The 21,607-nt window shown below is 43.5% G+C and overlaps 1 protein-coding gene across 1 annotated transcript in view; it reads right to left on the bottom strand.

The window, feature by feature from the left end:
- The window catches only part of oplah (5-oxoprolinase, ATP-hydrolysing), a 98,814-nt gene that overhangs the window by 11,488 nt on the left and 65,719 nt on the right, over positions 1-21,607 (bottom strand). The window contains exons 18-21 of the mRNA XM_041183147.1: positions 20,209-20,369; positions 19,398-19,499; positions 11,335-11,509; positions 2,660-2,844 (exon numbers count right to left, since the gene is read on the bottom strand). Coding sequence (XP_041039081.1) covers positions 2,660-2,844; positions 11,335-11,509; positions 19,398-19,499; positions 20,209-20,369 — 623 coding nt within the window. The remainder of the gene's footprint in view (positions 1-2,659; positions 2,845-11,334; positions 11,510-19,397; positions 19,500-20,208; positions 20,370-21,607) is intronic.

The raw sequence follows: 21,607 nt of genomic DNA, 5'->3' as shown, positions 1-21,607 counted from the left end.
TTCCTCTTCAAAATAGTGGCCTTTGGATCTTTCATATTCCCCAGGGGCCAGATGGGGCCCAGGTTTAATGTCTCATCCAAAAGTCAGTACCCCTGACAGCAGAGCTACCTCAGTGCTGACCCTCACAGTGCAGCACTCCTTCAGTGCTGACCGGAGGGGGGCCATTAGTACACTGTCGGGTGGGTGGTGGGGGGAGACAGGGCAGTGCTCCCTCAGTACTGACCCTTCCAACAGTGCAATGCTCCCTCGGTACTGACCCTTCCGACAGTGCAGTGCTGCCCGCATACTGATCCTTCTGACAGTGCAGCGCTCCCTCAGTACTAAGCCCTCCAACAGTGCAATGCTCCCTCGGTACTGACCCTCTGACAGTGCAACACCCTTGAGGTGCTGAACTAAAGTGTCAGCCTACATTTTGTGCTCAAGTCTTTGGTGTAGGACATGAGTCCACAACCTCCTGATTCAGAGGCAAGCGTGATACCCTACGAACCATGGTTGACACCTACAGAAAAAAATTATAGACTGCCTGTACTTCAGATTAATTTGCGATTCATTTCATCCTGTATAACTGCAGAGAGAATAGACTACACAGTCAGGATTATTTTCTCCGTGGATATCTAGCAAACTGTTTTGAGACCTGTGAAGGAGGTTGAAGTATTCTATGCAATTCAAACAGCTCATTATGGTCTTCAAGGCATCCATAACAAGTCTACATTATCTTCAAATTTGAGTCAGGCTATCAGGACAGGAGTATGCTATTCAGCCCTTTGAGCCTTTTTTCATTCATTTACGGGATGTGGACATTGTTGGCTGGGCCAGCATTTATTGTCCATCCCTAACTGCCCCTTGAGAAGGTGGTGGTGAGCTGCCTTCTTGAACTGCTGCAGTCCATGTGGTGTAGGTACACCCACAGTGCTGTTAGGAAGGGAGTTCCAGGACTTTGACCCGGCGACAGTGAAGGAATGGCGATATATTTCCAAGTCAGGATGGTGAGTGACTTGGAGGGGAACTTCCAGGTGGCGGTGTTCCCATCTATCTGCTGCCCTTGTACTTCTAGATGGTAGTGGTCGTGAGTTTGGAAGGTGCTGTATAAGGAGACTTGAAGGAGACTTGGTGAATTTCTGCAGTGCATCTTGTAGATGATACACACTGTTGCCACTGTGTGTTGGTGGCGGATGGAGTGAATGTTTGTGGATGTGGTGCCAATCAAACAGGCTAATTTGTCCTGGATAGTGTGGAGCTTCTAGAACATTGTTGGAGCTGCACTCATCCAGGCAAGTGGGTGAATATTCCATCACACTTCTGACTTGTGCCTTGTAGATGGTGGACAGGCTTTGGGGAGTCAGGAGGTGAGTTAGTTGTCACAGGATTCCTAACTTCTGACTTATTCTGTTCAACACCCTGGGCTGGAAACCCCTTGGTTTGTATTTTGTGTTCCTTGTATTTTTGGTACTTGATGCTCATCCTCTGCTGTGAAGACTGAAATAAATAATGTAAGTATTTAGCAAGCCTGCATTGCTATATAACCACTAACACTCTGTTGCTTGTGTCTTTCACCTTAGCCAACGTTATGTTTAGGGGAGAATCAGGAAACACTAACACAGAAGCTAGTGGAAATCTGGAAGCTCTTCATCTAAAAGGCTGTGGATTCTGGGGATCAAGTGGATCTTTTAAGACTCGGACCAATAGATTTTTGTTGGTTAAGGGATCAAGGGATATGGAAGAAAGGCAAGTCTGGAACTGAGGTGCACATCATCCATGATCTGATTGACCAGGACCAGAGTGCAGCACAGAGGCCACTCAGCCCATGAAGTCTGTGCTGGCTTTTTTGAACAGCAATTGAATTAGTTGCACTCCCCTGCACTTTTCCCTTATTCTTGAATTTTTCCTTGCCAAGTATTTATCCAATTCCTTTTTTTAAACTTACTAATGAATCTGTTTCAGGCTGTGCATTCCAGATTATAACAACTTGGCATGTAGAAGAAATTCTCCTCGCCCCACCTCACCTCCCCTCCGATTCTGTTGCCTATTACCTTAAATCTGTTTCTTCTCATTACTGACTCTTGTGCCTGTGGAAACACAGTTTCTCTTTATGTTATCTATCAAAACCTTTCATGATTTTGAATGCCTATAACCTTCTGTGGAGGTCTTGTGGTGCAGTCAGTAGCGTCCCTACCTCTGAGCCAGAAGTTCCGGGTTCAAGTCTCACTTCAGGACTTGATGGCCATGGAAGGTGTGTTCATAATGTGGCAAACAGGTTGACTATCAGCCTGTAAATCCTCCCAACCACTGCCGTACTTTGCCAAGGATCATCATGGACCAATCCAATGGAACTCCATGGTCACCAAAGCCCTCTTCGGGCGTAGTACCTGGAAGAGGAGGATTACCTTCTCTGCTCTGAACAGAATAACTTCAGCATTTCCAGTCTCCATATAACTGAAGCCCCTAATCCCTGGCATCATTCTGGTAAATCTCAGCAGCCTCTCCAAGGCCTTGACATCTCCCCCTGAAGTGTGGTGCCCAGAATTGAACACAATAATCCAGTTGAGGCTTAACAAGTGATTTAGAAATGTTTAGCGTAACTTCCTTGCTGCTATTCCCATTGTCTCTATTTATAAGGACAAAAATCCTGTATTTTTTGTTAAAGACTTTCTCAACTTACCTGTATGTGGGACATGTAAGCTTGGACCACCTCCAAACTGTATACATCGATCAGCTCATTCACCAGCTGGATCCCTTTCTGATTGGCTGCTACCTGTGCTCGCAGATCTGACAGGTTGTCATGGAGATTGCGTGTCCCGCTGCTGCCTGGGATCTGCGCTGGGGCCATGAGTGCCTTGGTAACAGCTGCAAGAGACACAGGTTAAACAAAGGATGACATAGACAGGACGGTCAAGTGGGAAGTTGCATGGCTGATAAAGAATTCAGTGCAGAGATGTGTGGTGATGCACTTCAGGATATGGAAAGACAGAATACTATAAATGGCATGATTTTGAAAAGTGTAGATCAACAGAGAAAGAGTTTGGTGTCCATATACACAATCCATAAGTTTAAAAAAACATATAGGTTATTCAGGCTTATAAATAGAGAAATACAATATAAATTCAAAGAGATCACGCTACAACTTTCTAAATCACTGGTTAGTATTGGAGTATTGTGGAGACTTGTATGGGAACACCACCGCCTGGAAGTTCCCCTCCAAGCCACACACAATCCTGACTTAGAAATATATCGCCATTCCTTCACTGTCACTGGGTCAAAATCCTGGAACTCGCTCCTTAACAGCACTGTGAGTGTACCTACACCACCTGGGCTGCAGAGGTTCAAGAAGGCAGCTCACTACCACCTTCTCATGGGCAATAAATGCTGACCTTGCCAGTGCCACTCACATCCTGTGAAAGAAAGCTGCAAACATTGGAACATAGAAACTAGGAGCAGGGGTAGGTCACTCGGCCCTTTGAGCCTGCTCCACCATTCAATATGATCATGGCTGATCCTCTATCTCAACGTCATACTCCCGCTCTCTCCCCATTCCCCTTGATGCCTTTGGAGTCCAGAAATCTATCCATTTCCTTCTTAAATATATTCAGTGACTTGGCCTCCACAGCCTTCTGTAGTAGAGAATTCCACAGGTTCACTAGCCTCTGAGTGAAGAAGTTTCTCCTCATCTCGGTCCTAAATGGTCTACCCCATATCCTGAAACTGTGATCCCTTGTTCTAGACCCTCCAGCCAGAAGAAACATCATCCCTGCATCCAGTCTGTCTAACCCTGTCAGAATTTTATATGTTCAATGAGGTCTCCTCTCATTCTTCCAAACTTCAGTGAATACAGGCCTAGTTGGCCCAATCTTTCCTCATACGACAATCTTGCCATCTCAGGAATCAGTCTGGTGAACCTTCACTGAACTCCCCCATGGCAAGTATATCCTTTCTTAGGTAAGGAGACCAAAACTGCGCACAATACTCCAGCTGTGGTTTCACCAAGGCCCTGTACAGCTGCAGCAAGACATCCTTGTCCTGTACTCAAGTCCTCTCACATTGGAGGCTACTATCATGAAAACAAGAAATAATAATATTTTTCTTCTGGTAATAACCCTGGCATATTTTATGTACTGGAAGTCAGGCTGTAATTAAATTAAGAGCTGGAGTGACAGCAAGGGTCTAAAGTCAACAGTAAGAAGTGGTTTTGATATGTTAGTGAACCAAGAGGAACTTCAATCAGAGTTTTACATAAAGCAATGACAGGAATAGTTTTAATTGAATTGTTTTAGTTCAAAGAGGGTATATGCAGGTTGTAAAAAAGGCATAAGGAAATAAGGTAGAGGTAGGGTAAGTTTGTTTTTATAAGTCTAAGAGTTGAAGTAAAGAATAGTTTCATCAATTCTGGGAAGAAAGCATTTCTGAAGAGACTGGTTGAAACAATAGAGAGGTCAAAGGGAAGGAATGTATTTAAGGAAAAACTGAAGCATATGTGAGGGGGTAGCTGGTTAGATCTCCCAGAAGACAGTGTGAACAAGGCCATGCTGAAAGAACCAGTTGCTGTCGGTCTCAGAGGACACTCCAAGGGAAAAACACTGTGGTAAAAATTACTGGGCTTCTATAGATTCTAAAATCTATAAGGATAGTTGCTGAACAGAAAAGGAGAAGGTTGCTCTGACGGTAGTTAAGATTTGTGGAAGTGTTTTAAAGTACTGTTTACTCTGAGAACCATTTGTGTGTTTAAGTATAATTATGTGTTATTTGTTTTTCTTTATTCTTTTAATAAATGTTTACTTTACTATAAAACCACCGCAAGTAGTTGGAGATATCATTTCCTGATTTCAGAACCGCACTCCCACTGGAGTTTTTTGAGGATGTAACTCGCAGAATAGATAAGGGATGTGGTATATTTGGGTTTTCAGAAAGCTTTTGATAAAATCCCACATAAGAGGTTAGTGTGTAAAATTAAAGCATATGGGACTGAGGATAAAATATTGGCATAGATTGTTTCAACTTTCCCTCTGGGATTTGAGCAGTTCAGCATTTACCATCCTCTGTGCCCTAACAAAATCATTTGCCTTCTTAACTGTTTGCTGCACCTGCATGCTTGCTTTCAGTGATTGGTGTACAAGGACACCCAGGTCCCTTTGTACATCGACATTTCCCAATCTATCACCATTTAAATAATACTCTGCCATTCTATTTTTCCTACCAAAGTGGATAACTTCACACTTATCCACATTGTACTGCATCTCCCATGTATTTGCCCACTCACTCAACCTGTGTAAATTGCCTTGGAGCCTCTTAACATTCCCACCTAGGTTTGTCTTCAGCAAACATGGAAATATTACATTTGGTCCCCTCATCCAAATCATTGATATACATTGTGGATAGCTGGGGCCCAGGTACTGATATCTGCAGTACCCCAATAGGCACCACCTGCCACTCCAAAAAAAGGCCCAATTTATTCTTACTCTGTTTCCTGTCTGCTAACCAATTCTCACTTCATGCCAATATATTATCCTCAATCCCATATGCTTTAATTTTACACACTAGCCTCTTATGTGGGACTTTATCAAAAGCTTCCTTAAAATCCAAATATACCACATCCACAAGTTCTCCCTTATCTATTCTGCTAGTTACATCCTCAAAGAACTCCAGTAGGTTTGTCAAACATGATTTCCCTTTCGTAATTCCATGTTGACTTTGTTAATGCCATTGATATTTTCTAAGTGTCCTGTTATCACATCCTTTATAATAGACTCTTGCATATCCCTACTACTGAGGTTAGGCTAACCAGTCTGTAATTCAGTATTTTCTCCCTCCTTTATTAAAAAGTGGGGTTACATTCACCACCCTCCAGTCTGCTGGGACTGTTCCAGAATCTACAGGATTTTGGAAGATGACAACCAACACAAGCACTATTTCTATGGCCACCCTCTTTAGTACCCTAGGATGTAGATTATCAGGCCCTGGGGATTTATCGGCTTTCAGTCCCATTAATTTCTCCAGCACTATTGTTTTAGTAATACTAATTTCTTTCAATTCCTTTCAATTCAAGTTATTTGTGTCGTCTTCCATGAAGACAGAACTAAAGTAGTTAAAGGTCTTAGAAATGGTACAGAGGAGATTTACCAGGATATAACATGGATAAGGGACTTCAGTTATGAAGAGAGCTTGGAAAAGTTCAGATTGTTCCTGTTGGAACAGGGGTTGTTAAGAGGACCGAATGACAAAGTCCCAATACCTGATTGAAATAAAGATAAAGTCGAAGACTGGCTTCTTCCAACAGAGTTTTATTTTGGTACATAAAACTCTACATAGAGAACTTGTCTCACCTGTTTTCTCTTTTATACATTCAAATGGGTACTTGGCTAGTTAACTGATAGTTACCAGTCAAACTCCTTTGAGTTAAATGTTTCCCTCCCCAACAGATACCCCCTTTCTTAAGATGAAAGTAACCCTTAAATACATATATATACATATAAAAAATAAAGATGGATCTTCTTTTCCCATAACACAATCATCAATATATTTTAAAACCATAAGATGTAGGAGCAGAAGGAGGCCATTCAGCCTATCGAGTCTGCTCCGCCATTCAATGAGATCATGGCTCATCTGACAATCCTCAACTCCACTTTCCTGCCTTTTCTCCATAACCCTTGATTCCCTTACTGATTAAAAATCTATCTATCTCAGCCTTGAATATACTTAACGACCCAGCCTCTACAGCCCTCTGTGGTAAAGAATTCCACAGATTCATTACCCTGTGAAAGAAATTCCTCTCACCTGTCTTAAATGGGTGACCCTTTACTCTGAGATTATGCCCTCTGGTCCTAGACTCTCCCACAAGGGGAAACAACCTCTCAGCATCTACCCTGTCAAGCCCCCTGAGAATCTTATGTTTCAATAAGGTTGCCTCTCATTCTTCTAAACTCCAATGATTACAGGCCCAGCCTGTTCAACCTCTCCTCATAAGAAAATCCCTCCATACCCGGGATCAACTGAGTGAACCTTCATAAATCCACCTTATTCCACCCTCTTAAAAAAAAAACATGTACAGAAATGTCCACACAAAAAGAATATTCCTTTTTGTCTTCTCAAAGGAAAAGACTTCCCTCTTTGAGGATCTCCAATAACTTTTTGAAGCTCACTCCTCTTTTCATGAAGCAGTTGGATAATTGGTAGCTATCAACCCATTTGATGTTGGCAATCTCCTTATTCTCCAACATCTGTATTAAGCTTGCAATGTCAATCTGCAATTTCTTTTCGTTAACACACTCCTTAGAGAACACATTTTCCCAAAGTGACTTATTGTCTATAAGACATTTGATAGGTGCCATTCCCAAATACCCCTTTTCCATTTAAAATTTCTGCCAGCATCTTTGATATAAAGAATGCCATATCTATCACCTCAACAAGAGCGAGAATCTCTGCTGCCAACGTACTTTTTACAAATCTTTGTATTTTTTTAATTTCCCATGCCAAAGGGCAACATTTACCTATCTCCCCCATGAGAAATATTATAAATCCTCCCGCACTTTAAAATCCATCACATAGATTTACATGACGTGTCACTAAACACAATCAATTTCATTTTTCTAAGATCACGCAAAGATGGGAATTTCAAAACATACTGCTCCATTTTTAGTTTTGTCAATGTTTTGTTTACTCAAATTACTTCTTCAACCTTGGGATCGTTCATTTTTGTGCTCAATTCCGAAATGTCAAAACTGACATCCGGCCTTGTTTGTTTGCCTAGCCAATTGAGTCGCCCAATTAGACTTCAGAGTTCCTCTTTCTCTGTTTCAGAAGTCTCTGTATCTTTCTGGGAGGCCCTATCACAACTGTTGCAATGGGATTGACATTTTCTAAGTAGGATTGCTGATATAAAATGACGTGATCTGCTCTGCCTGATTTCTAATCCAATGTATTTAAACGCACCAGAAGCTTGACTTCCAATTTTGAACTCCATTCTGAGCCCATTAATGACAACCGTTTCAAATTCGCTACTAACACCCCACAAAAAAGTCATCCACATGCATCATAAAGATGCCTGCAAGTTTACCTCCATGGTGCCAATAAAACGTTGCTGGGTCTGCTTCCAACTGATGACAGCCCAACTTTAACAAAACTGACCTCACTAAGAAATACCAAACCCTGGATGCAACATTTAAACTGTATATGCATTTATTTAGCTTCCAGAGTGTCCCTTCTGCGATTGGCCTCAAAAAATTCTAATAAATTAGTTAAACCCAATTTCCTTTTGACAAAGCCATGTTGACTCTGCCTGACAACATTGTGATTTTCTAAGTATCCTGCTATAACCTCCTTAATAATGGATTCTAGCAATTTCCCTATGACAGATATTAGGCTAACTGGCTTGTTGTTTCCTGCTTTCCTTCTCCCTCCTTTCTTGAATAAAGGTGTTACGTTTACTATTTTCTAATCCACTGGGACCCTTCCATAATTTAAGGATTTTGCAAGATTAATCAATGCATCCACTGTCTTTGCAGCCACTTCCTTTAAGACTCTCGGATGCAGGCCATCTGGTCCTGGGGACTTGTCAGCCTCCGGGACAAATAGTTTTCCTAGCACTTTTTCCCCTAGTGATGATGATTGTTTTAAGTTCCTTCTTCCCATTCACGTCTTGATTTTCAAGTGTCTTTGGGAAGTTTTCTAAGTCTTCTACAGTGAAGGCAGACACAAAATACCTGTTCAATGCCTCTGCCATGTCCTTGTTTACCATTATCAATTCCCGGAGTTGCTGTCTAGAAGACCAACACTAGCTTTAGTTACTCTATTCCTATTTAAATACTTGTAGAAACTCTTAATGCTTTTATATTGCTAGCTAGCTTTCTCTCATGCTCTTCTTTCTCCCTCTATTTTTTTAGTCATTCTTTGCTGGTTCTTAAATCTAACCAATCTTCTGACCTACCACAATTCTTTGCAAATCTGTACAGTATTACTTTCACTTTGATACAGTCCTTAAATTCATTATTCAGCCATGGATGATGCATCCTTCTCAGAGTCTTTCTTTCTCACTGGGATATATTTTTGCTGAGAGTTATTAAATACCCCCTTAAAATTCTGCCACAGTCCTATCTCTTAACCTAGTTTCCCAATTCAATTTAGCTAGCTCTGCTTTCATGCCCTTATAATTGCCTTTATTCAGGTTTAAAACACTAGCCCACATTTCAGCCCCTTCAAATTGAACATGAAATTCTATCATCACCGTCACCTGGAGGCTCCTTTACTATGAGGTTATTGATTAATCTTGTCTTATTGCTCTTTACCAGATCCAGAATAACCTGCTCCCTAGTTGGTTCTAGAACTTACCTACTCTAAAAAAAATTGTCCCACATACACTTGCTTTCCAGGCTACCTTTGCCAATCTGATTTACCCAATCAACATGTAGATTAAAGTCACCCATGTTTACTGCAGTAGCTTTCTTACACACCCCGTTTATTTCTTCCTGAATACTCTGTCCTACTGTGTAACCTATGGGGTGGGGGAGGGTGGGGCGGGGTGCCTATAAACTACTTCCACAAGTGACCTCTTACCTTTACTACTTCTTATTTCTACCCAAACTGATTCTACACCGTGCTCTTCCGAGCCAAGGTCATCTCTCACTAATGTACTAATGGCATCCTTAATTAACAGAGCTACACCACCACCTTTTCCTAGCTTATTTTTTTCAAAATGTTAAATACCTTTCAATATACCTTCTTCAAAATACATTCTCAAGGGTAATTAGGGAGGGGCAACAAATGCTGGCCTAGCCAGCGATCCATGAAAGAATAAAAAAAATTCAGGTCCCAGCCATGGTCACCCTGTGTAAATGCATTTTGGACAGGTTAAGCATCTCCCGCACATCCGCCCTCACGCCTTCTCCTCCCTCCCAGAAACATGATAGGGTCCCCCTTGTCCTCACTTATCACCCCACCAGCCTCCGCATTCAAAGGATCATCCTCCGCCATTTCCGCCAACTCCAGCATGATGCCACCACCAAACACATCTTCCCTTCACCCCCCTTATCGGCATTCCGTAGGGATCGTTCCCTCCGGGACACCCTGGTCCAGTCCTCCATCACCCCCTACTCCTCAACCCTCTCCTATGGCACAACCCCATGCCCACGCAAAAGATGCAACACCTGCCCCTTCACTTCCTCTCTCCTCACCGTCCAAGGACCCAAACACTTCTTTCAAGTGAAGCAGCATTTCACTTGCATTTCCCCCAACTTAGTCTACTGCATTCGTTGCTCCCAATGTGGTCTCCTCTACATTGGAGACACCAAACGTAAACTGGGCGACCGCTTTGCAGAACACCTGCGGTCTGTCCGCAAGAATGACCCAAACCTCCCTGTCGCTTGCCATTTTAACACTCCACCCTGCTCTCTTGCCCACATGTCTGTCCTTGGCTTGCTGCATTGTTCCAGTGAAGCCCAACGCAAACTGGAGGAACAACACCTCATCTTCCGACTAGGGACTTTACAGCCTTCCGGACTGAATATTGAATTCAACAACTTTAGGTCTTGAGCTCCCTCCCCCATCCCCACCCCCTTTCTGTTTCCCCCTTCCTTTTTTTTTTCCAATAAATTATAAAGATTTTCCTTTTCCCACCTATTTCCATTATAAAAAAAACCCCACTAGAGCTATACCTTGAGTGCCCTACCATCCATTCTTAATTAGCACATTCGTTTAGATATCACCAACTTTAACTTTAACACCTATGTGTTCTATTGTACTATTGTCATTGACATCTTTTGATGATCTGCTTCTATCACTGCTTGTTTGTCCCTACAACCACACCCCCCCCCTCCACCTCTCTCTCTCTCTATCTCTCCGCCCCCCACACACACACCTTAAACCAGCTTATATTTCAGCTCTTTCCTGGACTCGAACTCAAGTTCTGTCGAAGGGTCATGAGGACTCGAAACGTCAACTCTTCTTCTCCGCCAATGCTGCCAGACCTGCTGAGTTTTTCCAGGTAATTCTGTTTTTGTTTTGGATTTCCAGCATCCGCAGTTTTTTTGTTTTTAAGCATTAGGAGATTCTGACTGCAATGTGTACATTACAAATGTGCTTTATAAAAACACAGAAGGCAGCAGGCAATCGTTGCTTCAATAAATTCTCACAATTGCCACTTCACAGTTTCTATCAGACATCCACACACTCTGAAGGAGTCAGGGTGAGGAAAGTAGGGAAGGGGGTTGGGTCACCTGATAGGGACTGACCCTGGCTGATTTATTTCATTCTCCTCCCAAACTGAGGTCAGGTCACTTGAAGCAAGTGGGGTAGAGCTCTGTGGGGGTGAATACATGGTCCGAAAGCTGGAATCCAAAAGCCCACACTCACCCTCCTCCTGGAAGACTCCATCCTTCACCAGCTTGAATGAAACGAAGACGGCTCCTTCCTCCTGCAAGGATTTGGAGTGAGGTGGCATGGACCCAGGGGTGATGCCTCCGATGTCAGCGTGATGCCCTCGGCTTGCAACAAAAAACACCGCGCGAGAAACACCCTTCCGGAAAACCTTTGGGAGATAATAATCAAGAGGAATGTCCAGATAAACAACAAAAGAAATGGGTTGCATTTATATAGCACCTTTCACAACCACAGGAAGTCCTAGGCCACTTATCAACCAATGAAGTACTTTTGAAGCATAGTCACTGTTTTAATCTAGGAATTGCAGCAGCCAAATTTGTGCACAGAAAGATACCAAATATCAATGTAATAATGATCAGATCTGGACTCATAGAATAATTACGGCACAGAAGGATTTGGCCCATCCGGTACCATGCTAGCTCTCTGGACAAGCGACTCCCCTCGTCCTTTTCCCATAACCCTGCAAGTGTTTCACTTCAAGTGTTTATCCAATTCCCTTTTGAATGCCATGATTGAATCTGCCTCCACCACACTGAGGCAGTGCATTCCAGATCCTAACCACTCATGGTGTAACAATTATTTTCCTCGTGGCCATTGCTTCTTTCCCAATTACCTTACACCTGTGCCCTCTGGCTCTCTACCCTTTCACCAATGGGAACAGTTCCTCCCTATCTATTCTGTCCAGATCCCTCATGATTTTGAACACTTCTAGGAGAGACTAAAACCCAAGGGCACAGCCTCAGAGTAAAGGGAAGACCTTTTAGAACAGATGAGGAGAAACTTCTTTAGCCAGAGAGTGGTGAATCTATGGAATTCATTGCCACAGAAGGCTGTGGAGGCCAAGTCATTGAGTGTATTTAAGACCAAGATAGATAGGTTCTTGATTGGTAAGGGGATCAAAGGTTACGGGGAGAAGGCGGGAGAATGGGGTTGAGAAACTTATCAGCCATGATTGAATGACGGAGCAGACTCGACGGGCCGAATGGCCTAATTTCTGCTCCAATGTCTTATGGTCTATCAAACCTTTGCTCAACTTTCTCTTGTCCAAGGAAAACAGTCCCTACTTCTCCAATCTTTCTACATAATTGTAGTTCTTCATCCCTGGAACCATTTTCAGGAATCTTTTCTACACCTTCTGTAAAGGCTTCAAAATCCATTGCGGTGGCCAGAACTGAGGTCTTCTGTTGAGGTCAAATTAGTGTTTCATTGAGGTTCATCAAAGATTCCTTGCTTTTATACACTATGCTTCAACTTATAAAGCACAGAATCCTGTATGCCTTATTAACCACTTTTTCAACCTGCCCTGCCACCTTCAACAATTTGTGCAAATCCATGACTGCTACCATCTAGAAGGACAAGGGCAGCAGATACATGGGAACACCACTACCTAGAAATTCCACTCCAAGCCACTCACCATCCTGACTTGGAAATATATTGCTGTTCCTTCACTGTCACTGGGTCAACATATGAACAAGGAGCAGAAATCGGCCATTCGGCCCATGAGCCTGCTCCGCCATTTAATAAGATCATGGCTAACCTGATAGTTACCTCAAATCTGCATCCCACCTACCCTATCGCCCCCTTACTTACCAAGAATCTATCCACCTCTGCCTTAAAAATATTCAAATACTCTGCTTCCACTACCTGTTCAAGAAGAGAGTTCCAAAGACTCACTACCCTCAGAAAGAATTTCACCTCATCTCCGTTTTAAATCGGCAACCTTTATTTTTAAATAGTGACCCCTAGGAACTCCCTCCCTAACAGCACTATGGTTGTACCTACACTACAGGGGCTGCAGTAGTTCAAGAAGGCACATTGTCAAGGGCAACTAGGGATGGGCAATAAACGCTGGCCTAGCCAGCGATGCCCACATCCCGTAAATGAATAATAAAAATATACCCTCTGGCTTCTCTGGCCCTGCATCCCCTTTAGAATTGTACTCTTTATTTTATAATGTCTCTGCTCATTCTCCCTACCAAAATGAATCACTTCACACATCTCTGCATTTTTCATCTGTCACATGTCTGCCCATTCCACCAGTCTCCTCATATCTTTTTGAAGTCAATCACTACCCTTCTCACAGTTCACACTTTCCAAGTTTTGTGTCAGTTGTAAATTTTGAAATTGTCCCCTGTATACCCACATCAAGGTCATTAATATAGATCAAGAAAAGCAGTAATTGCAATATCAATCCCCAGGGAATACTTTCCTCCAGTCTGAAAAAAATCACTACTACTCTCTGTTCCCTGTCACTCGGCCAATGTCATATCCACTGCCACTGTGGTTTTTATTCCATGGGCTTCCACTTAGTTCTTTTTCTGACCTCACCCCTTCAGGCATAAACCTTGCTGGGGTGGCCGGTTTTCTTGTGCAGCAGCACAGCCTGGATGTTGGGCAGGACCCCACCCTGGGCTACGGTGACCCCTCCCAGCACCTCGTCATTGCAGATGGCGAGCTACAGGTGGCGGGGGATGATGCGGGTCGTCTTGTTGTCCCAGGCTGTGTTGCTGGCCAGCTTGAGGATCTCGGCCATCAGGTACTCGAGGACGGCGGCCAAGTAGATGGGGGCTATGGCCACCACACTCTCGGCACAGTGACCATCGGGCAGCAGCCAGTGGATACAGCCAATGGGGAACTGAAGACTGGCTCTGGAGGAGCGAGTCTTGGCTGTCAAGCCTGTTATGTGTCACTTTATCAAACACCTGAAGTCCATCTAGACTACATCAATCACATTACCCTCATCAACCCTCTTTGTAACCCCATCAAAAAACTCACTCAAGTTAGTTGAGCACAATTTGACTTTAACAAATCTGTGCTGGCTTTCCTTAATTAATTGACACTTCTCCAAGTGGCTGTGAGTTTTAGCCCATTTCTAAAAGCTTTCGCAGTGACTGGTCTGTAGTTGCCAGGCTTACATTTACTCTATCCTTTGAAGAAGGGTAAAACGTTTGTAATGGTCCAGTCCTCTGGTCTGACCCTTGTATCTAAGCAGGATTGGAAGTTTCCACCCTTAATTCCCTCAGCATCCTCAATGCATCCCATCTGGTCCTGGTGACTTTTAAGTACCACCAGCCTATCTAAAACCTCCTCTTTATCAATTGTTATCCAGTTTCTCAACTATTATAAAAAGCAGAAAATGCTGGAAATAGGCAGCAGCTCTGAAAAAGGACTGTTATCTAAAAAACGGAAGCGTGTACACGGTTACAGGGAGAAGGCAGGAGAATTGCTCACTCGGAGCAGCTGCGGACAGGTTGGGCTAGATGGCCTCCTTCTGTGTTGTAACAAGCCTGTGATTGAGGTCTGGCAGCATATATTCAGAGAAAGAGCTAACACTTCAGGTCAATGACTCTCAGCAGAACTGGGAAAAGTTAGCAATGCAATAGGTTTTGAGCGAGTGGTGGGGATGGGAAGAACCAAAAGGAAGGTCGATGATAGGGTGGAGGGCCAGAGAGATTAAATGGCAAAAAGTTTCATGGTTCTAAAGCCAAAGGGAACAGTAATGGGAAATGTAAAGAGTTTATTTGTTTCTTCTTTACTCTTTCCTTCCAAAGAGGTTGCACGACCTGCTGAGTGTTTCCAGCATTTTCTGTTTTTATTTCAAATTTCCATCTGCAGTATTTGGCTTTTATATTATTGTTTAATTCACTGCCATTCTTATTCCATGAATGCCCACTTTGAAGACATTCTGCTCTTCTCTTCAATGGTATTTCAGTTTGCATCTTCTATCCATTACCACTCCTCTTTGACTTCCCATGGAGTGTTTGATGGGGACAGTGTAGAGGGAGCATTACTCTGCATCTAACCCCGTGCTATACGTGTCTTGGGACTGTTTGATGGGCACAGTGTAAAGGGAGCATTACTCAGTATATATGATGTGTGAGATCTAGAATTGGGACAAGGTTTGCTCACTTAGTCCCTTGATCCTGTTCTGCCATTTAATGAAATCATGGCTGATCTGCAACCTAATTCCATATACTCTCCAAGTGCGGTATCCTTTAATAGCTTTGGTTCAGAAAGATCTATCTATTGTGGGGTGTTGGCTATATCTTGGTAGGCTTTAATGAAGTCCTGGTAGTTTGAAGTAGGTTAACTAAGTCTTTATTAACTACTAGAACAATTTACAAATATACAATAAAGAGTACAAGCTTGGAGCTGTCTTCATGCTTAGGTCTGCATAAGGCTCTGTCCAACACCACACTGACCGTAGGTGCGGGTCATGTGTTCTCTTACATCACACTGAGTACTGTACTCAGTCCCACATTAACTCCATATATGCCAGACCCTTATACTACACACCCCCTCCAAGTTTTTATGTACTTGGAGTTATACTAGTTAATGTCATGTCTTACATTGTTGTTACAACATTATCAGTACTATTGCATTGTCACGACTCCATGTCCCCTTCAAGTCCTTGAATTCAAAATTCAAGCAGTTTGGAGGCCTTGTAACCCTTCCATCTCTTGTTCGCACTGTTGCCAGAGGAGTGGTAGGCTCTGTCGTCACTGGTTCTCTCTGTTGATTTGGAGGTTGAGTTGGCATCTGGGTATTTTTTCATTCTTTTTTTCCATGGCTTTGTGTTGAACCGCACTTGGTTGGTTCCGCTGTTGCTACCCTAACTTGTTCATTGTGGGGTGGACAAACATTCTGCTCATCTCCTTGTCACTTCTTTCGTTGTGTGGATCTTTGCAATGTATATGATAGTTCATGTTTCAACATTGGAACATTGATTCCCACCTGTTTCCCAATTTTATCCAAATTTTTGATTACTTTCATCTTTTCCAGTTGTTTTCTGAGCTTTCAGGTCTTTTCATTCAGCTCCATAACTTACCCTGATAAATTGAGTTGTCTTCATTTTAGAGTTACCTGGGAAACTTTTACATCATATTGTTCAGATTGGATCAGAGTTGAACATTTTGTCAGTTTTGATTGTTTGATCTGCATTCAAGCGACTATTCTGAATCACCAGCAATTCTTTCGCCTGTTGCAAGCATTGTTCCTGATGCTTACCAGAGACTTCTGTTGTTTGAAGTTGCTCTATTCTAAACTGAAGAGCTATCTTCATTGAATTTTCTTCTACAAGTTCATCAGTTCCACAGGAGTTCCTCAGGGTAGTGTCCAAGGCCCAAACTTCTTCAGCTGCTTCATCAATGACCTTCCTTCCATCATAAGGTCAGAAATGGGGGTGTTCACTGATGATTGCACAATGTTCAGCACCATTCGCGACTCCTCAGATACTGAAGCAGTCCACGTCCAAATGCAGCAAGACCGGAACAATATCCAGGCTTGGGCTGATAAGTAACGTTCACACCACCCAAGTACCAGGAAATGACCACCTCCAACTAGAGAGAATCTAACCATTGCCCCATGACATTCAATGGCATTACCATCAATGAATTCCCCCTTGTCAACATTATGGGGTTACTACTGGCCAGAAACCAAACTGGACTAGCCATATAAATACTGTGGCCACAAGAACAAGTCAGAGGTTAGGAATCCTGCAGTGAGTAGCTTGCCTCCTGGCTCCCTAAAGCCTGTCCACCATCTCCAAGGCACAAGTCAGGAATGTGATGGAATACTCTCCATTTGCCTGGATGAGTGCAGTTCCCACAACACTCAAGAAGCTTGACACCATCCAGGACAAAGCAGCCCCTTGATTGGCACCACATCCACAAACATTCACCCCCTCCACCACGGATGCACAGTAGCAGCAGTGTGTACCATCTACAAGATGCACTGCAGGAATTCACAAAAAAAAAAGAGTTCTTAGACAGCATCTTTCAAACTCACGACCACTACCACCTAGAAGGACAAGGGCAGCAGATCGATGGGAACACCACCTGAAAGTTCCCCTCCAACTTACATGCCATCCTGTCTCGGAAATATATCGCCGTTCCTTCACTGTCACTTGGGTCAAAATCCTGGAACTCCCTCCCTAACAGCACTGTGGGTGTACCTACACCACATGGACTGCAGCAGTTCAAGAAGTTAGCCCACCACCAACTTCTCAAGGGAAATTAGGGATTGGCAATAAATGCTGGCCTAGCCAGCAAAGCCCACACCCCATGAATGAATAAAAAAATCTCCGAAAGGTAAATATTAAGTTTTAATCTTACATTTTAAATCTCCCAGTTCAGCTTTGATATGAACATTTTCTGACTGTACTTTTGCTTTCTCTTGCTCCATCTGCAGCAGGCCTTTTTCTTGCTTGTTGTTCATTGCCAGCTGCTGTTGCAGTTTTGTAAACCTGTTGGGATCTCCCAAAAAAAACTTTGAGATTTCTGGAAAGTTCCCTGCCTCTCTGGTGCCCTCACGTGGTTTGTTTGGGTATTGCTTTTACCCTTTTGTCACTTTGCTGGGGGTTTTCTATGCCTCTTTTTAAACTCTGCACACTCAACTTGGAGAAGATTAAGATATTGTTCAAAGGCTTTCAATATATCGATGCTGGCTGAGGATTAATCAACGCCTTGCATTAGGATTACTTCATCCACAAGTTTACCAAACCAGTATAAAAAAGGTATTAATCTGGATTTCTTCTGACTTAATCCTGATGTACACCTGTAATCTAAAAATTCTCTGCTCCAAGATGCCCAATTTTGGGTCAGGTTTGATCCTTAGATATGCCTAAATTGGTCTGGTAGTTTCAATTTACTATCCATGACTGTTTTTTGTAACAGGTGACTACCACAGCTTGTGGAAAAAGCCCAAAACCTTCCTAAATGCAGAGACAAACTGAAATGCTAGAAGACTGAAGAAAAATTCAAAAAAACATTCTGGCCTGAAAAGAAGCCCCAGAAACAGTGGTGCAGAGGAAATATCGCCAGAAAAAAGCCCCAAAGAAAGGCTTGGAAGCGGAGGGCAGAAATTTAAAATTCTTTACTACAGCAGAAGACTCCACTGAACATCCTTTGGAAGTTCAGCTTCTCATCCCACTGTTGCCACCATGTTATGGGTGTTGGTTACATCTCAGTGAGTTTTAATGAAGTCTTCGTAGTCTGAAGTAGGTTAATGGTAAGTCTTTATTAACTACTAGAATTATTTACAAAGATACAGTGAAGTGTAGAAACTAGGAGCTGTCTTCATGCTTAGGTCTGCACGAGGCTCTGGTCCAACACCACACTGACCCTGGGTGTGGGTCATGTCCTTTCTTACATCACTGTGGGCAGTACTGTACTCAACCCCTTACTAATCCTAAATGTGCTAGACCCTTATACTAGACTATAAATCTTGGATTTAAAATTAACAGTTGATCTAGCATTAATTACTATTTTCAGAAAAAAAGAGTTCCAAACTTCTTCCACAAATATTCCTTCTAGCTTCTCTGTTTGCTGTGAGCAGCCAGCTTGTTCCACTGTGCAGTCCCTTCAAGCTGTGCATGAGCATATGTCTGAAATTGCTGCTTGTGTAAGGCCTATTGCTTCCCTGCAGGGCACATTCCTGATGGCTGCACAGCCGCACACCCACGCAGCTTAGAGGGAACCTGTGTGTGCAGAAGTGTTTCCTAATTTCACTCCTGCAAGAATTGCTTGTTATTCTTAGACAATGCCCCCTAGTCCTAGAGTCGTCAATCATCAAAACTAGTTTCTATCTACGGAGGCGTGTTTGCTGGAAAGGAAGGGGTCTCTTTCCCCAGCACTAACATCTATCAACTCAACGAGCAATAAATTCACCTAAAAATGGCTTGACAGACCAATGAGTCTTCTGCACTTTCAATTTTACTGTTTTATTTGTTTCATGGGATGTGGGCATCGCTGGCTGGGTGGGGGCATTTACTGCCCATCACTAATTGCCCTTGAGAAGGTGGTGGTGAGCTGTCTTCTTGAACCGCTGCAGTCCATGTGGTGTGGGTACATCCAGTGTGCTGTTAGGGAGGGAGTTCCAGGATTTTGACCCAGTGACAGTGAAGGAACGGCAATATATTTCCACGTTAGTATGGCGAGTGGCTTGGAGAGGAACTTCCCGGTGGTGGTGTTCCAATCTCTCTGCTGCCCTTGTCCTTCTAGCTGGTTGGTACAATATTGGACTATTGTGGATCTTACCGGCGTGATGACAGTCAGGTCAGGAAGATGGCTGCCTCCTGCACTGGGGTGGTTGCTAAGGATGACATCGCCTTCTTTGAGGTCATCACCTAAATGATTAATCTGTTGCAGGGGGGAAGAAAAATACACACAGAAATCAAATGGAGTCCAGACACTTGCCATGTTCAGAAACCTTTCCATTTTCCTTCCTTGCTGCCCCGCCACCTAGCTTGAAGGCGGTGAGAGTTCACCATTGCGTGAGCCCGCGCTTGGGGAACACAGGTGGGCTGTTCAACTACAGGCTTCACAGCTGACCCTGGTCCTTTCCTCACCTTGAATACACAAACAGGACAGAAGGTGGGATGGGTGGTGATAAGGCTTTCAAGAAAGTATGGTTGGGTGGTTGAGAAAATGCTGTTTAAAAAAAGACATATACAGTCCTTGGCTTTATAAACAGAGCCATAGAGTACAGAAGCAAGGCAGTTACGTTAAACCATTTTAAAACGCCGATTAAACTGGAATATCGTGCCTAACACTGCACTTAAGGAAGAATGTCAAGGCCTTGGAGAGGGTACAGTGGGGCTTTACTAGAATGGTTCCAGGGATGAGGAACTCTGTGGAAGGATTGGAGATCCCCAGTCCCACTGATCATCATATTCAATAATCCACCACCGCTTCAAACTCAATCTCTGCTTCCTCCTGTGGGACCTGACCAAAATCCCTCTCAATTCCACAGTGGAGGAGTTGGGAGTATGAGGCAGTTACTGCCCCTCTCCCCTCATTCAGGATGCAGATTGGCTGCCCGACGCTGCTTAGTGAACTTTGGCCTTACCTGGAACTGCACAGTTTCCTGCATGGCGCCCAGGTGCACAGGAATGTGGGGGGCGTTGGAAACCAGACCACCCGCAGGACCAAACAGTGCACATGAGAAGTCCAGTCGCTCCTTGATGTTGGTGGAGATGGCAGTTCGTTGTAGTATACGACCCATCTGCTCTGTAGAGAGAGAACATGGTTAAGTGGTGGGAGGGGGGAAGATAACCATGTGGCACCCCAAGAATGAACCATCTTATAATGGGATGGGTTGTGATGGGTGTTGGTTTCATACAGGAAAAAATTTGTATTTCTACAGCGCTGTTTACTACCCCAGGACATCACCAAATGCTTCTCAGCAAATGAAGTACTTACTGCTTATTGGAAAAGCAAGACCAAGATCAAAATCAAGAATAATTTGTATTTATGTAGCACCTTTAACATAATAAAACATCCCAAAGTGCTTTGCAGGAGCATTGTAATGCAAAATTTGACACTGAACCTCAAAGAGATATAAACCTCATAAAGGGCTGGTGACCAAAAGCTTGGTGAGACTGATAGGTCTTAAGGAGAGTGTTGAAGGAGGAAGGTGAGGTATAGGGAGTTTACTCCAGAGCTTGGGGCTCAGGCTGGTGAAGGCACGCTGCCAATGTTGAAGCAATTAAAACTGATGATGAACAAGAGGTCAGAATTAGAGGAATGAAGATATATCAGAGGGTTGTGGAGCTGGAGGAGATTACAGAGGAGATAGGGGTGGGTGACACCACAGAGGGATCCGAAAACAAAGAAGAGAATTTAAAAGCAAGACGTTGCTTGTCTGCGAGCCAAAATAGGAAAGGGACTGGGTGCGAATTAAGACATGGGCAGCAGAGACTTGGATTCTTTAAACTTACGGAGGGTAGAATGTGGGACGCCAACGAGGAACGCATCAGAATAGTTGAGTTTCGAATTAATAAGGCCATGAGTGAGAGTTTCAGCAGCAGGCAAACCGAGACAGGAACGAAATGTTATGGAGGTGTAAATAGGTGGTCTCAGTAATGCCACAAATATGTGGTGGGAATCTTACTTCAGGGTCAAATATCACACCAAGATTGCAAACAGACTGCGTCAATCTCAAGCAGTTGCCAGGGAAAGGGACGGAGGCAGTGGTGAGGGAGGAAAGTTGGTAGTGGGGATTGAAGCCAATGTCTTCTCAATACTTAGTAACATCCCACAAATAGCAATGCGTTAACGACTCGAACAATGGTCGATCTTGTGAATGAGTTGACGTCTGACCTTTGGCCAAAATTACCAAACTCTGTTCTTACCACCTGCTCGCCGCTGAAGTCAAACTCGCCCAGGTGCAAACCTACTCACTGATAGAATCAGAGAATAGCAAACGATTGAAGGCGGCTGTTCAATTCCTTGTGTCTGCGCGTGTC

Source organism: Carcharodon carcharias, chromosome 3, assembly GCF_017639515.1.
Source record: "Carcharodon carcharias isolate sCarCar2 chromosome 3, sCarCar2.pri, whole genome shotgun sequence".
Classification (NCBI taxonomy): domain Eukaryota; kingdom Metazoa; phylum Chordata; class Chondrichthyes; order Lamniformes; family Lamnidae; genus Carcharodon; species Carcharodon carcharias.
This window is presented reverse-complemented; position numbering and strand designations above follow the sequence as displayed.